We start from the raw sequence: 15,660 nt of genomic DNA, 5'->3' as shown, positions 1-15,660 counted from the left end.
GGTGCAGTATATTGGAAACAAGTCACGATTTTAATATAATTACTTCTTTTATTATTTAATATCAAAATCATTTCGATTTACTACTCGCAAATGCATTCAATTTTCTTACACATCGTCACGATAAAAGATTTACAACCAAAAAAGCTGAAGTTCTGTTCCTCTTTTTGGAAATACAAAAATGAGATATAATTGGAGATTGTCGTGTCGATCGAATGGAATAGTCAATAGGAATTTTTGGACGTTTTCCATCACATCTGAAATACTCGTATTGTGCGTTTCAACTTACAAATGATTTAAATCTATGTGATTCTTCTATGTAATGCCTATATTTATCGCTTAACTTGTCGTAAACTTAAACCAAAAACAAAATTTACGAACATATTTCCACTTAACGTACTTAAGCAACGGAATAAAATAAAAACGAAATTTATTTGCTCCACTTGATTTGCGTGGATCCAATTATCAATAGTGGAATTCTTTTTTTTTAGGTCAAACAGAGTAGTCGCCTCCAAAGTGATGGTTTTTTCGCATCGTTCACTGACACCAGCGCATGCCAAATTGCTGTATCGAAGGCCTCCTTTACATTTGTCTGAATGCATTCCATGGAAAATTATCGCAATACCATCAATGGTGCAGATTACAAAACATGAAAAGAAGAAAAAAACAGAACGAAAAATGTTAACGAATATTCAAAGTTATTTGCTATGCTAGAGTAAAAAGAGTGCAATGGTTATTTGATGTGGTGTCTATTGAAGTTTAATATGTGTGCATCGGAAGTATTTGCAATTCGGTTCGAAAATTAAAATTGGTATTTTCGATTTTTTTTCTCTCGTTTCATTCGTTGCATTGCATTGGTGAGTTGCATGGGGCAAATGGGGGAAAAAAATGTCCGGGTTGAGTTTATTGAATTTTGTTAAAATGAAAAAGTTGTGTGTCGATTGTGGAATCCGGGTTTGCACAAAATAAGATAGAATCAAAGAGAGATGCCAGATTTACAACTTTTGGTCATAGGTATCGAATTTTTTTTGGACAGGTTTTTTGCTTATGCAGCCGAATCGGGCACACTATCAGAAAATTGTGCTGACAAAAAAAAACACAAGCACACACACGAAATGTATAACATCATCCCTCAAAGCGTCGCATAAATGGAATATTCTGTTTTTGAAAGACATGACCTATAAAAATTCCGTATGCAAATGTAGTGTGATGTTGAACACACGAGCAACGAAGGAAGACACAAAAAAACACAATAACCAATCGAGTAAAAAGATTCTGTCGTAACCATTTCGCATACAAAATTCTGTTATGAAAATATGCCATAGCACCACCAATCGCATGCACAACCAACCACACACACACATATATTCGATAGAAACCCCCGTGTATTTTGTATAGATGCATCGAGCAGCAGTTAATGCTACAGAGAATATGGATGAGGATGATACTTACATTTGCCCGAGACGATGTTTCGATATATTTTGCACCAATCGATGTCGCATAGTCCCATGCATCTGCTTTCGAAACAGGTTTTTCATTTTTTGCCTGCAAAAGACGAGAGAGAAAAAAATGTGAATTTGTGATTTCGTTTGAAACGCTGCCGGGGTTCTGATGTGTTTTTATTTCATTCGTTCGTTCCCTGTCTCTATATCTCGTTCTCCGAAGCATTGAATCAATAATTCTAATTTTGTCATGTCTGTCACCACGAACTTTATGATTTTGGGATTCATGTAACACACAAGAGGAGCAGCAGAGAGAAAACGCACGTAAGGACTGAATGAAATATGTATCTTACCAGCAGTTGTGAAATAACCGCCGAATCGCTTCGCAGATCAGACTGAGTGCCGATGAGGACGATGGGTTTATGTGTTTTTCGGAAGATTGGTTCCCATTTCTCTCGTGCCGCAACAAATGTATCGGGTTTGATGACTGAGAAGCACAGTAAAAATACATCACTATCCGGATAGCATAGACGACGTAATGGATCGAGGAAATCTTGGCCTGCGGTGTCGGCCAATTCAACTTTAACAGGACTGTCATCCACCTTCACTTCAACTGTAAAACATCAAACATGAATATTTTTTGCTGTTGTATTGCATGGTGTTTTGAAAATTGGTTTCAATTTTAATTTATTCACAAGCTTGACAAGTTTAAACACTCGATTTACTTACAGTTGTAAATATCGGATGCCGTTGGCACATGTTCAGTTGTAAAGCGATGCTGCAAATACGACAGTATGAGATTCGTTTTGCCAACCTTTTCATCGCCAACAACAACACACTTGATTGCATTGCCCGATTTCTTTTGGCTTCTTTTTGTCTTCTTCGTCACTTCTATGATAGGATGGAACAAAAAAAAAATAAACGTATACATTATTATACATGAGAGAGAGAGAGAGAGAGAGAGAGAGAGAGAGAGAGAGAGAGAGAGAAAGATATCGAATGTCCATACAAAGTATATGAATTGAGCACATCACACACACACACACATACACATTTCATGTAACGTCAGATTCTATTTTCAGATGTTGTGTTATCACATTAAAAAAAATCATCGCTCACTGTGTGAGCACTGCATACGCCAATGCTGTTCGATTTGGTTTTCCATGACAAACAAAAGTTGAAGCGCAAAGAAAAAAGAATCATGGCTAGCTGTGAAATTTAATTGGAGAAGTTAGATAGACACCGAAAAAGACACACACACCGGGAGAGAGAGAGACAGTCTCTTTTATTCAGAGTGAAAGTTTTAAGTTTTGATTAGGGTTTCATAATTCCGAGTATCGCTCAACAAATAGTGAGTGGATTTTATTACAGACTCACTTTGATTCCATGAGTAATTTGATAACATTAAACCACACAAGCGAAGTAATTACATTTTCGGGATGTTGTACTTGATAAATGCCATACACTCACACCGAGCATGCAGAACACTACAGTATGAACGTATCAGTTTTACGCGTTGGTTTTTGCTAAAAGGTTAAATTGTTTCAAATTTGTCATTTAATTCAGTCGAAATCGAATGCAGTGTGTGTGTTTTCCTTTTTGGCGTGTTCAAAACGATGAATGGAAAGACGTTCGATGCTTATTCACGTATTCTTTTGTATTATCTCTTTTCAGTCGTTTCTTTGGACTTATTTTCTGTCGAACATCGTAAGCATGAATGCCAACGACAGAGGAGTACTTTACCTGGTTCGGTTAGTTTGTTTAATTTTTCTTTGATTGTTCATTGTTGCTTTTAAATGTTCGTCGAAATTACAATATTCGTTGAAAAATTATCGTAATGAACGACAATAAAAATCGAAGAGACGAAGAAAAAAGAGCCGGCGTTGTTTTTACGTAACAAAAGTGAAAAGCAGTAAAATCTCCAAATTATTGTAACAAAAACAACATTTAACGTAGCAACACAACACATGGATAAAAAAAAGATTTATAGGTAGATGCAAAAGAAAATGGATAAGAAAACAAAAGGCGTTCAAACACATGGATGGAAACAAAAATGTTCCAAAGACATTTCAACAAGCTGAAATGAGTGGAAAGAAGAGAAAATGAGAAAAGAGCAACACCATTCATTGCTAATTCCATGAACGTGAAGAAAAGGTGACCATTTTTGAAGAGACCATAGCAAATGTTACTGGATTAGAGACATTTTTCTGAATCAATCGGCCCAACAACGTACAACGGCACAACAATAAGAAAAAAATGGCAGAATAAAGACAATTTTCAAACACAACATTTATCATTCGGTTGAAATGTAGAATTTCTACAGTTAAACAAACATTAAATCCCATTGAGTCTTTAAACTAGTAACTGCAAGCACAATAGCACTCACATACACACGCAAATACAAATACATACCTGTTTTGGTTCGGCATTTTTCAGCATTTTTCTTAAGTCGTCGATCATGCTCTTTCGTTTGTGGACCATTTGCAACGGCTGCCGTATCGAACACACGTTTGTTATTGCTTTGAGCATTGTCATCGATTACCGCTACATCACATCGACGGTATGACTGTGTGTTCCATGCATTGCATCGCAACGAATGAAAATAGAATTTAAAAAAAATAATATAGAAAAAGTCACACATTTTCGATAGAGAGAGAGAGAGAGAGAAAGCTCAGAAGTGAACAGAGATAATGTAATAATAATAGGATTTGTATTTATTGTACAAAGCACCCGGGAGAAAAAGGATGCGGCGAATAGAATGGGCGTTTTGAAACAGCACAGAAATCGATTTGTTATTTCACACGGCTGCCGAACAACAGCGAGCTGTGAGAACAGTGAATGACGTCAAAGGCATCAAATAAATTAGTAAATTGAATAACAATGTGGAAGAATAAAATTGGTATTATTGAACTGAATAAAGTAGATTCCGTGTTCTTTTTATGTGTATTCGAAGGACGATGGATAAAACGAAACAAAGGATCATCATATGTTATGCTTAAGTCATAAATCCGAATATTCACCCGAATGGATTAAAGGAAATGTTGTCGATGTCGGAGTGAAATCGATTCGCTGTCTCACGGAATCGACGACGACGACCAAGAAGAAGGAGAAGGAAAAAAATCAATCCGAAAAAAGATCAAAAAATCAAAAATCATCAGAAAAAAAAGACGAAGATGGAACAGGGTTTTTTTTATTCCATTTTATCTTGTTCATCGCACATTTGCACGGGTATCATTACCAATCGATTTTGATAATAATCAACTATATGGCGGATATCGATAAATGCGGATCGACTACAAGAGTAGCAATCAAAGGCATTCCGTTTTTTTTTTCTCTCCATCGTCTTTTTACTTACATCGTTTGTGTCATTGTCATTTGCATCCGGATCGATTGGCGTGTATTTGGTTGTCAGAACAGATGTTGCCGTGGAATGTTTTATCACAGAATCGTTTTTCACTTTGGAGGGCAGCGTATAACATGCTTGCGAATGTACACCGAATATAAATGGGCCATTGTCAAGCAGACGATTCACTGGACTGGGTGTGATTGAGTTGATTTTATTGCAATTGTATTGTTGCTGGTGATGATATTTGTGGATCGTTGGTTCGGTTGGCGTTTGCTTGAATCCGTTATCGTTTGTACTATTTGTAATTTTATGATGTGCGTTGCTATTGCCAGCCCCGAAGCGTGGCCATTCTTTGAAGAATCCACCTTTTTTGTGATGATTGTGGGTGACATTTTGTGATGATTGAATCTCTTTGTGCAATTGATACTGATTTTCATTGGAATGGTGATATTGGTCGTTTGAATCTTCGCAGTGATTCATGGATTGCGATTGTGAATGTGAATGATTGCTGCGACAGCTGAAATTTTCACTCGAATTGTTTGTCATGAAACCCGAATCGTCATCGTAATACGGTGAATAGCCATTGCTGCTGCTGCTGTGGTGTAGGTGCTGGTGTTGGTGGTGGTCGTCATATGCATTCAATGGCAGTTTCAGTGACGCATTTGGTGAAGCCGGCGGACTATCATTACCGTATGGATAGCCAGTGTTGCTCAAATTTTTGTATTGATTGGCCACAAAATTGAAGTCATTAAATCCATGCAGTTTGTAATCGCTTCCGATGGTCGGTTTTGGCTTTTTTGTTTGCTGAACTATTGTCGCGGTTGGTGCGTGATAATGACTTTTCGGTGGTGAATCGAGTAAAGGTCGTGTCGACCGATTGAACAGGTGATCACGCTGCATCATGGTCGTCGCACTTTGTAAAAAATACACACACACACAAACTATTTTGATTTATCACTTCCGATTTTGGCTTCAGGTACAGAAAACACTAAATTCAAACCAGTCTTATAATTGATTGATGTCCACAGTTTGTTTTTCGTGTCGATCTGAAAGAAAAAGAGAAAAGAAATCGAATCGTATTATTTAATTTGAAAGCAGGTGTTTCCTTATTTTTCATTCACTTCGGCACGAAGTATCGAAAACCGATTCAGGTGACAGACGAAGTTCATTAACAAAATACCAGGCAAGTAAAAAAAAGGACGGAAATCATTCAACCACTTGAATGTCGACGTAAAAGGCACTTGATTCATTTAGCAACTTCATTTCAACGACGACGACAGCGACAACGGCAATGAGAGTCAAGGTGTGCTTACGTTTTTATGGGAATCACAGCCAAATAACTAAATTAACCAAAAATAGAAGCGAATCATATGGATGGAGTGCAAGAGAAGCATACATCACAACGTAAATCACCATATTTGGTCAATTTGAGAAGAAGAAAAAGTGCATGTCAATGGAAGACAGGAAAACAACCGAACAAGTTATGGGTACAAGAGCAGGCTGAGTGTGAAGTAGCTGAACCACTCACCGTACAACATACATCACTCACAGAGTTGTACCTTCATACACACAAATCTTGCCTTCTTTTTTACACTTCTGCATCGTATAGTATATGATCCGTATACGCAATAAACGTATGCACGCGTAGCTGAAGAGAGGCCAAGGGAGTGAATGTGTTTCAAGTCGGAAGAGAGTAATATGTTATCTTTTTATGCAATGCGCGTGTTAAGCAAATTATGAATCATTCCCATTCGTCGTCGTAAGCCGTCTACCGATATACACACAAGTCAAATTTATTGAGCAAACCATCGCGCTTCACTGATGAATTATTATGCATTTTTTTACATATCGTTCTTACCGAACGCGTTTCTTTTTCTTTCTCTCTTCGAATAAAGCTGTTTGCCTGTTTAGCTGTTTAGCATTTTGTTTTTCTTGTCTCTTTTTCTCTCTCTTGAACTCTATCTCATTTCTCAACAGGCTTTCAACGGCCAAGCACACGTAACACTTCAACTTAATGACATGTACGTTACAAACTGAATCTTGCTATTGTTGTTTTTTTTTCGTTTTCGTTGTGTGTCCAAGCGTTTAGTAATAGCGATATTAATATTTTCGTGTGTTTTCTACGGAATTTCCACACATTGATCTCATTCGTGCTGAGCCATTCTACAGATTACCTTCATTTAGCGGGCGATTGCATTCGTTGTCTGAGATCCGATCTTCGCTCTTTTCGTCGATTGTTTCGTTCTATGGTTTGTTTTTATAAATTTTTTCACTTGAACGACTTTTCATAAAGAAAAGTAGACAACATTGAACTGAGAAAAAAACGCTAAGCGCATACAAACCAATCGAAACAAAACAACAACAACGAGAAGTAGAAAAAAAACCAAAAGCGAGTTAGGTGCGTTTGAATGACTGCATCGCTTCTCATTTTACCGTTTGCGCATTCACGTTCTTTTTCTCTCTTCAGAGTGTTTTTTTTTTTAAATAGTTTCATTGTATGTGTGTGTGTGTGCTTGTGTTCGAATGTGTGGCGATGGTATTATTGCTCATTAGCCGTCAATCATTTGCCGTGTTTGTGCATCTCAATCGAGTTGGTTCTCGCTCGGTTTTGTTTAAACTTTACGGTGCGCAGCCTTTCAAGAGCCACAAAACCGCAAATAATAAACAACATCGTACAAATACGGACAGACAACGTGTTCTCATGTTTGCTGCTTGTGCTGCTGTTGCTGCTGACGGTTTCATATGTTCTCACATTGCTTGAACAAAGGGCACAACATCACAAAATGAACAAAAAACACACAGCGAACGGTGCAAAGAAAAATAAAAAAAAGAGAAACAAAAAACAACAACAGCAGAAAACATAATTTAACTGACGCTTCGGTGATTCAATGTGTGTCGCATTGGAGAGATGTAGAAGGTTCTGGTTTTTGGGTGCATTACTGCACGTATCATGTTATCAAAATGGTCCGCGTTTCATTTGTTCGTTGGCTCTTTCGTTTGTTTCGAAATCGAAATATTTCTCACAAAAATCCCAACAGACGACTCGGTCATTACGTTGCGGAAGGTGTTATTAAGTTAGCCTCGGCCAACGGACCATATTCCGAGAATATCGGTTTTTAGTGGTGCATTTTCCGAGAGTTCAAAAAGTCGAGAAAAAAGGACGTCACACGGAGAGAGAGAGAGATGGAAAGACAGCGTCCGCTTGGCAGATAATCAAATGAACACTCACTCAATAAATATGGCTGGAGTACACCCAAACCATAGATACCATTTAGCTGGAATTTTCCCTCATTTTACTAACGAAGCCATTCCAATTGGCATTTACCGCACACATTTCTCGCAATTTTACTAATGAAACACTGGTTTTCACATAATTTTTACTTGGCAACGGCAACTAACGTAACCATTTTACATTCGTAACACCAGCAGCAATAACAACAGAAGAGTAAAATAAACTGTTAATTTACGAACGTAATAACCAATATTGGCGATTTTTTTATAGCATTACAATTGGCAATAACAAGAAGATAATCTTTTTGTTTGTACGTTGTTTATTCCAAATGAAGACGTAGGCTAGTTATGCGATTGCATTGATTGATTCTTCAAGTCTGAGCAAGAGTCTAAGCTTCATTTCTTAGATCTGAGTGTGATACCGGATTTTTTTTTCGCAATTTTGAATTCTCTGCGCACGTACTAAATTCGAATAAATCCACTTTTTTTTTAAAGATATTGTTCATTAATTGATCTCAAAGTGCTCGACTGAGAACTCATAAACTACTTAATTTTTGTTTTAAATTTTCCAAGTTATTTTCAAACCTCTTAATTGAAACTTCGAGACGAATATTCTCTGTATGACCTTTGCTTGAGAATATTATTTTCATTGGATTCCCTAATTGCCCAAGTAATAACACTAAGTAGCAAATTCCTGCACATGTAGCAAATAGAAAACAAAATACATCACCGTTACCATTTGAAAAATAAAATCGAAATAAGTCGGCATTGCAACAACATCAATCGAAACAAACGACATTCGGAATCTCGAGCACGTTCGTTTAATTTACACAATTTTATGATGGATTTCAACATCAAACACATCAACGTTGCATCAAATCGTAATTACAATTTCATTAAACGGGGCTTGCGTAATTTCGGTCATTCCTGTCCATTCACTTCGAAGAATATGTTTCGGTTTTTTTTTTCAGTGTTTTTTTGTTGGAGAAACAAAAACGCACTGTTGCTGCTGCTGCTGTTGGTTGTGGTACGGTTGAAATTCCAATGTTCATTCCTTTTGGCACAGCTGCACGATGCGTCCAACTTACTGCACACACCACTTTATATTCAAATTAGGTGTAGTGTAAAAATGACTAAAAGGGGTCGCCTCTCCGTCCCGAAATCGACCGTAGATAGCCGGTATTCAAAATGCTTTTGACTTATTCAACTCACAAGCGCTTGTCGTGTTCGACCATCAATTAACATCATTTCGTTAAACAACCGCACCGAATCGACAACAACAGTAACAGCGACAGCAGCACCACCAGCAACATTTTGCACATAAGAATGTTATACACATATATAAAATACAGCGAGAATGTGGAGAATCGAAAACCGAACACTGAAAAATGTTAACGATCCACAGAGCAAAATTGCATCTGTTTCAGTTTTACAAGTGTTTTCGAGCGCATTGTTGTTGTTGTTGCCGTGTATATTTCGAGTATAGGCTTTGTGCGCTCGTTTCTTGCCGCTTTGGTACACTCAAAAATGAATGTGAGTCATTCCATGGGCTGAACGAAAAGTTCACATTAGCGAAACGTAGCACAGTGTATATGTGTATCAATAAAAGAATGGAATATAAAAAAGACAATGATCGTTCTGCCGTGGTGCCGTACACAAGAAATGCTTGAAAACCATCGGTCTCTTTGTTTTATTTTTTGTTGTTGTGTGTTTTTTCTTACTTTTTTTTGCGACAATCATGAATGATTCGTTATATTCTCTCTTCGTCGTTTCTATTGTTTTTCGTATGTGAGAACTATAGGTCGGTTTTGTAGCAGGCGGCTCATTTTTCTTATTTTATTTTTCTGCTGTTGTTGTTGTTTGTTTCAAATATGCCAAAAATCTTCGGTTAATTTAGATATTAAATTTAATGGATGCTATTCAACGGTCTTGGTAGCGTTTAACCAAGCGGCTTGGTTTTGTAACTTTTTTTTTCCACGTTGGAAATTTTTCGCACTGTGTTCGTGATTTCGAAATGGTCGATTGCTGGCTTTGCAGTACACATAGGTGGAAAAACAGAAAGCGGTAGATCGGTATATTTGAATGTCTTTACTAGTTTTGTTCAATAGAATTTCTCTATTGCGCGTCGTTCATTTTATGGCGATCAGTGACACGAATATCCAAAATAACATAACAACAACCTTATTTTTGAAATGAAGAAGAGAAAAAAGTGGTGCAATGACATGAATTTCATAGAGAGTTGTTCGATTTTACATTTGAAATATCGTCCGATAGCGATAAAAATTAACGTAATAATTATGAACAAAGACAGAGGAAAAAAAACAATAGTCATGATTTCATTGTTGTCTGCGTGCGTCCTTGTTCGGTACACACTCACGCAAATACAGTCCTCAGCACATCGCTACACATTTCAAACAACACACAATCGTAACCAAAATCGTAATTACGTTACGATTATGGAATTTTATTGTTCACAACAACGAATGAACAAAAAAAAACCGAATTTATTGTTATTATCGTAATTGATGGGTTTTTTGTTTGATACCACAGCCAATCGCCAAGCAGCGGCCGAATATCAACTTTGATTGTTCGTTTTGCAGTCATTTCAGTGCGATTAGTAAATTTGCATGAGGTTCAAACTCAATTTGATCGGCATATCGAACATTACAAGTTGGCGCTTGAACACTCCATCCTCAGTGTTCCTCACAAAATCATTTCCTCGTTTTCTGCTTTGCATTCGTATTTTGTGTTGAAAAGTTCCGAAAAAAAAGTTCTGATTTTCGATTTTTATTCAACAACAATCGGCCGAAACATTTTTTAAGAGTGAAAAGAAGGAGATGGAAAAGGTACATACACCGCAACGAACGAGCAGAGAGAGAAGAAAAAAGAAAGAACCTCAAGCCGAAGGCACTTTTGGCATTTATTCGTTTATCTGTGTACGTATGTGCAATTTTCTTTTCTTTGCGCTCTTTACTTTATTTTATGCCGTTTTCCATCCACTGATTCGTTGCCATGAATGTGTGTAGCATTTTATTTTTTTCGCTTCATCTTTTGCTCTCTTCATTTCACCGTTCCGCAATTCTTCGGCTATTATTGCTTCTTTGCTTTGCTCAGGCTCTTTGCTTAAATGCACACACAATGGTCTTGAGAATGATTTTCAGTATCTGTTTCTCTTTTTTTTCATTATTATTATTTAGTAGAGATTTTTTTTCTCCATCTTCTGTCGTTACTTACTATCTTTTTTATGTATCTCACAAGAAACCACACACGTTCAGACCATCGTCACAACAAATAGCTGTTGGTTAAAAAAAATTGTGCATTACATCGATGAATCGACATATTTTCTCTCTCTCAAACCTAAATGTTTTCACAGATCGTACTAAAATCTCTTTCAATTTATGAACTTTTCAACATAAAATCCACTATCGAACTATTTGCTCTCCGTCCTGATTGTTTTCATGTAACGCACGTTGGCAAAAAGAACTATCAATTGAAACAGTTTCACTTTTTATTTCACTTTTGGGATGCCGATGAATTCAATGAGAATTTAAATCACAGCACTTTGCTTGCTCTTTCTGGATGGAAAGAAGAAAAAAAACCATACACACACTCAAATTTATCTCTGAACCACTATGTTTTTCTGTAGATAAAACTGCAATCGTCGTAAGTCGGATGACCTGTTGCTTCGGCAAAATGAAATTATGTGTAAGAGAATTGTGCTCTCTATTTTGCTGAGTTTATTGTTTCATCTTGTTACGTCTCTTAACGTCGGCTGTTCGTTTCGTTACTGTATTGCTGCTTTCAAGTTTTTATTTCTCTTCCCGAAAGAGGAAAAAAAAATATGATTGTATATATTTCGTGTGTGAACACTTTTCCAACATTTTATTTCTTTTCTTCTTCTCGATACACAGCCGATGATGTGAGTGTGTGTGTGTAGTCTTTGTTGTCGCTCAAACCGTTTTGCCTGTATGCACACACTCGTTCACACAGTGACGGTGTGCATTTTACTATCTACCGATCATACATTTGACACAAACACACCTCGATCGACTCATGCCGTGTACTGTGCATGTGTGTATGCGTTGTTTTTTTCTTTCTCTCATCGTTGCTGTACTAATAGCTCCAGACATGCATGTGAAACAAACGAATGTGTTGTTATTTTTTTTTTGTCATTTCTCCTGCCCATTCCATTCGCTTACACATCACATCTGTGCCCTACGTGCGTTTATATAACGATCACCTTTTACGATGACGGTGTCTGTGTGTGTGCCTTTTTCATGTTTGCCTCACATTCATTCAACTTTACATCGCTTTACCTGTCGTTGTTACCTGCGGTTCTTTTTGGGTTTCACTTTTCGGTTTTCGAACGGTTTGAACTTCCATCGGGCAAACTTAGCGATCTGTTGCCATTTTGGCTTTGTAACTATTTTCAAACGACGAAAAGAAAATTCGGTTGAAAATTGTTAGCCAAAAATATGCCCATATTCAATGAATACTATGGTGCATCCAGTGCACTGGATAAATAATTCATGAACATAATTGTCCAAAATTGTCCTGTGTTTAACATTCAAACGCCTGTGTTGAACCAATAACGAAAAAAACCATACGTTTTTATGCAAATTTTAACTCCATTCAAGACCTAAAGTCACTTTAATACTTGTTTCATGAAATATTCATGGAACGAATGATGATTCTTTGGATAGTTTCGCAAACAGATTTAAATAAATACTAGGTGACTCCATCGAATGACATGGAAAGCTTTTAAGTAAACTTTTTGAAGGTCAGATGATGGAGCAGCTACGAAAAAGGGGCAGTATTTGAAGGCTTCAATTTAAACACGGTGCAGTTGCGACATTTTCCACTGAAATAATGAGTGTTCAGGCATAAAGTACACAAAATGTCAATTCTTCTTATTAATTTTGCAAATAATGGAACCAATCCGGGTTTTTCCATTGAAAATAAATATAGAAGGATTGCGCATGTATTCAATGTAAAAACGTGTGTTTTTGATGGTGCTTCCATTGCAAATATTGCGTAGAAAAACAGATGCTATTTGTCATTCACTGAGCATTTGAGATACTGACTCATTTGTAAAGCGAACCTTGTGCGCAGATGATCTTACGTGGAGTTTGTCATGAAATAAAAAAAATTCGAATGTTTAAATGTATAAAAATATGAATACCTTGATACAGGCGACCATTAAGAGACTTTCAATCAAAGAATAAACGTTTTCCTTCTCTTCCCGAGATGAATTTCAAAGTGATTTTATCGATCGCGCTGATTATTAGCCTAACCAAAAGTGAAACAAACTGGGACAATTCTCCGTGTGAAATAAATGATATTGGGAATTGGCAGCAATACGTGGAAATAATACGAAGCTCCATTGATAAAGGTCCAATATCAAGGAAAAATATTAAAAAATTGGAGATATCAAAGAATAAAGCAAAAGTGTGCATTGATTTGTGCTTTGAAAATAACGGAATAAAGGAATATTGCACCTTGAACCACTTTCAACTTGGCAATGTACATAGTCATTCACATTCCTGTAGCTGGTAAACGAAAAACACTCCATGGCAGAGTGCATTTGCATTTTTTTTTCATAAAATGTAGTCTCAAAAAATTTTTGAACATTTTTTTTAGGTCCTACAATAATTAAAGCGGACTCAGAATGATTACATGGGCACAAACACATCCTGAGATGGAGAGTCAACTAAACGAAGGAGAAAATCTTTTTGAAAATATTAAATGTTTTAAATATGTGTATTTTAATAATAGTTGTATTTTCATTTGGATTGTTGAATAAAGTAAGAGTAATTGATGCTTGAATTATAGCAGTTTCTGAGCTTGAGAAAGGTTTTTTCTGTAATCAATTTTTATCCTCTTTTCAATTGAAGTTTTTGAATATACCGAAACCGCAAAACTAGAAAATATTTAACATTAAAATTGTTCGATTCACTCGATTGAATATCGATGATCATTGTGAAATCATTCAGTAAATCAATCAAAGGACGTATGCAATAATCAGCAATAGCAAACTGGACATCTCTTAGAAATTGCATGGTTCAGAAAATTGTCTCTTTTTGTCAATAATAAATAATAATTTGGTAAATCATTGCGTAATTTTCGAATCTAACACAGTTTAGCTTTTATTTGTATCAGAAACAGATACTATTTTTAATTTTATTGCAGGAGATTTTTTTTACTATACATGACTTCTTCACCTGATTTATTTCATTTATATTTTCCAATTTTCAAATGTTTGATTTCATGGTGTGATTTCACTTCAAGTGTTGTATCGAGGAGATTTGGTTTTGCGGTCTTCACTTCGGTGAACTTTTATTCAATATCAATTGCTGATCGCATCAGTAAGTGTGGATATAGTGCACAAAATCGAACTAGTTCTATGGAATATGATTATTATCATTTCAGGTCAATTTATTTTTTGCACTCATTGGCAATTGCTGTTTTCACATATTTTGTTATATTTATTTTTGTTACAGTAAATCAGTTAATTTGGATCGAAACCAACAATTTGTTATTTATTTGATTCATTTGAAATTAAATTTCAGCTACGAAACATTCTCTATTGTTTATCTTCAATCAAATGTCAAATATCTTTGTTTCAAACCGGCTACTAAATTGCTGCAAAATTAATGAAAAAAAAAGAAAAAAAAACAATATTGAATCGATTTAGATTGAAACAACAAAGGTTCAATTGATGGGGCGGCTTCATTCCAAGCCAAAGGATTCTTTTTGATAAACAACGCCACTCTCATTAAAGTAACTGAACTTATAATTTCACCCTTTTTTCACTAATTACTTTTATCCATTTTATTCTTCAGTTTACAGGCATAATTATGCCTTATATGATTATATTAATTCAGTTCCGAACCATCAGACGTCAGACGAAATCTGCGTTTTAATGACATAAATTATTACAGAGTAATTTTGATAGTAAATCGTCCTTGAAATTCGTTCCAATATTGTGGTGATTACATATTTTCCATTTTTAAATGAATTGTACAAGTAGTTATTAATTGAAGCGATCAGTTAATGTTTGCAATATATAATGGCATTGAGTACTTATTTCTTCATAATCTGTGATTTGATCGTTTTTCATCGAGAACATTCCGGATTTTGGGCCAATCTTCAGCAAATCGACCGATCTTACAACAGTCAAACCAATATAACCTTTCGTAGTTTTACAGTAAAGTTCGGTGCATATTTATTAAAAACAATTTTCATCTATACGTTGAGGCTATATATTCCTTATGTTAGTTTTACACAGGCATTTCGTTTGGCTGCATATTGAGCTGAGCTATTTTCAAATAGCTGGCTGTTTGGTACATTTTAATTTTGTGACTATGCAGCCATGCAAATTCATGTGAGATGATGAATTTGTGACACCTTTTTCAATCCCTGCCACGATTTTTTTTGTCATAAATTCATCATCTCACATGAATTTGCATGGCTAGATAATCACAAAATCAAAATGTACCAAATAGCCAGCTATTTGAAAATAGCTCAGCTCAATATACAGCCAAACGGAATGTCTGGTTTTACAATCGATTGCCCATATGTAATACCTGTTTACCATATGCGAGATTAGGATATCTACTATATTTCTCAATTTTTGATATTTTT

At 35.9% G+C, this 15,660-nt stretch overlaps 1 protein-coding gene and 1 long non-coding RNA gene across 2 annotated transcripts; one reads left to right on the top strand and one right to left on the bottom strand.

The window, feature by feature from the left end:
• Positions 1-28: 28 nt before the first annotated feature.
• Positions 29-12,233, bottom strand: LOC129570046 (uncharacterized). The gene is made up of 8 exons (XM_055449421.1): positions 11,374-12,233; positions 11,251-11,311; positions 4,795-5,831; positions 3,852-4,005; positions 2,169-2,330; positions 1,793-2,052; positions 1,450-1,542; positions 29-589 (listed from the first exon to the last, which is right to left on the bottom strand). The coding sequence occupies exons 3-8, from the start codon at positions 5,686-5,688 to the stop codon at positions 485-487; spliced, it is 1,668 nt and encodes a 555-aa protein (XP_055305396.1). The 5' UTR covers positions 5,689-5,831; positions 11,251-11,311; positions 11,374-12,233; the 3' UTR covers positions 29-484.
• A 177-nt stretch (positions 12,234-12,410) lies between these two features.
• On the top strand, positions 12,411-13,859 carry LOC129570032 (uncharacterized). The gene is made up of 2 exons (XR_008688086.1): positions 12,411-13,568; positions 13,657-13,859. It is a non-coding gene; the product is annotated as an uncharacterized LOC129570032 (long non-coding RNA).
• Positions 13,860-15,660: the final 1,801 nt, after the last annotated feature.

The sequence above is a fragment of the Sitodiplosis mosellana genome, unplaced genomic scaffold (genome assembly GCF_009176505.1).
Source record: "Sitodiplosis mosellana isolate CC-2019 unplaced genomic scaffold, AAFC_SMos_1.0 Smas_scaffold_1, whole genome shotgun sequence".
Lineage (NCBI taxonomy): Eukaryota > Metazoa > Arthropoda > Insecta > Diptera > Cecidomyiidae > Sitodiplosis > Sitodiplosis mosellana.
This window is presented reverse-complemented; position numbering and strand designations above follow the sequence as displayed.

What these genes read in the sequence shown, in the direction of transcription:
- LOC129570046 (XM_055449421.1), bottom strand. Translation starts at nt 5,688, where the DNA reads ATGATGCAGCGTGATCACCTGTTCAATCGGTCGACACGACCTTTACTC. An exon ending in ATGACAATGACACAAACGAT is followed by an intron (nt 4,006 to 4,794) that starts GTAAGTAAAAAG and finishes TGGAACACACAG; the next exon opens with TCATACCGTCGATGTGATGT. An exon ending in AAAATGCCGAACCAAAACAG is followed by an intron (nt 2,331 to 3,851) that starts GTATGTATTTGT and finishes ATCCTATCATAG; the next exon opens with AAGTGACGAAGAAGACAAAA.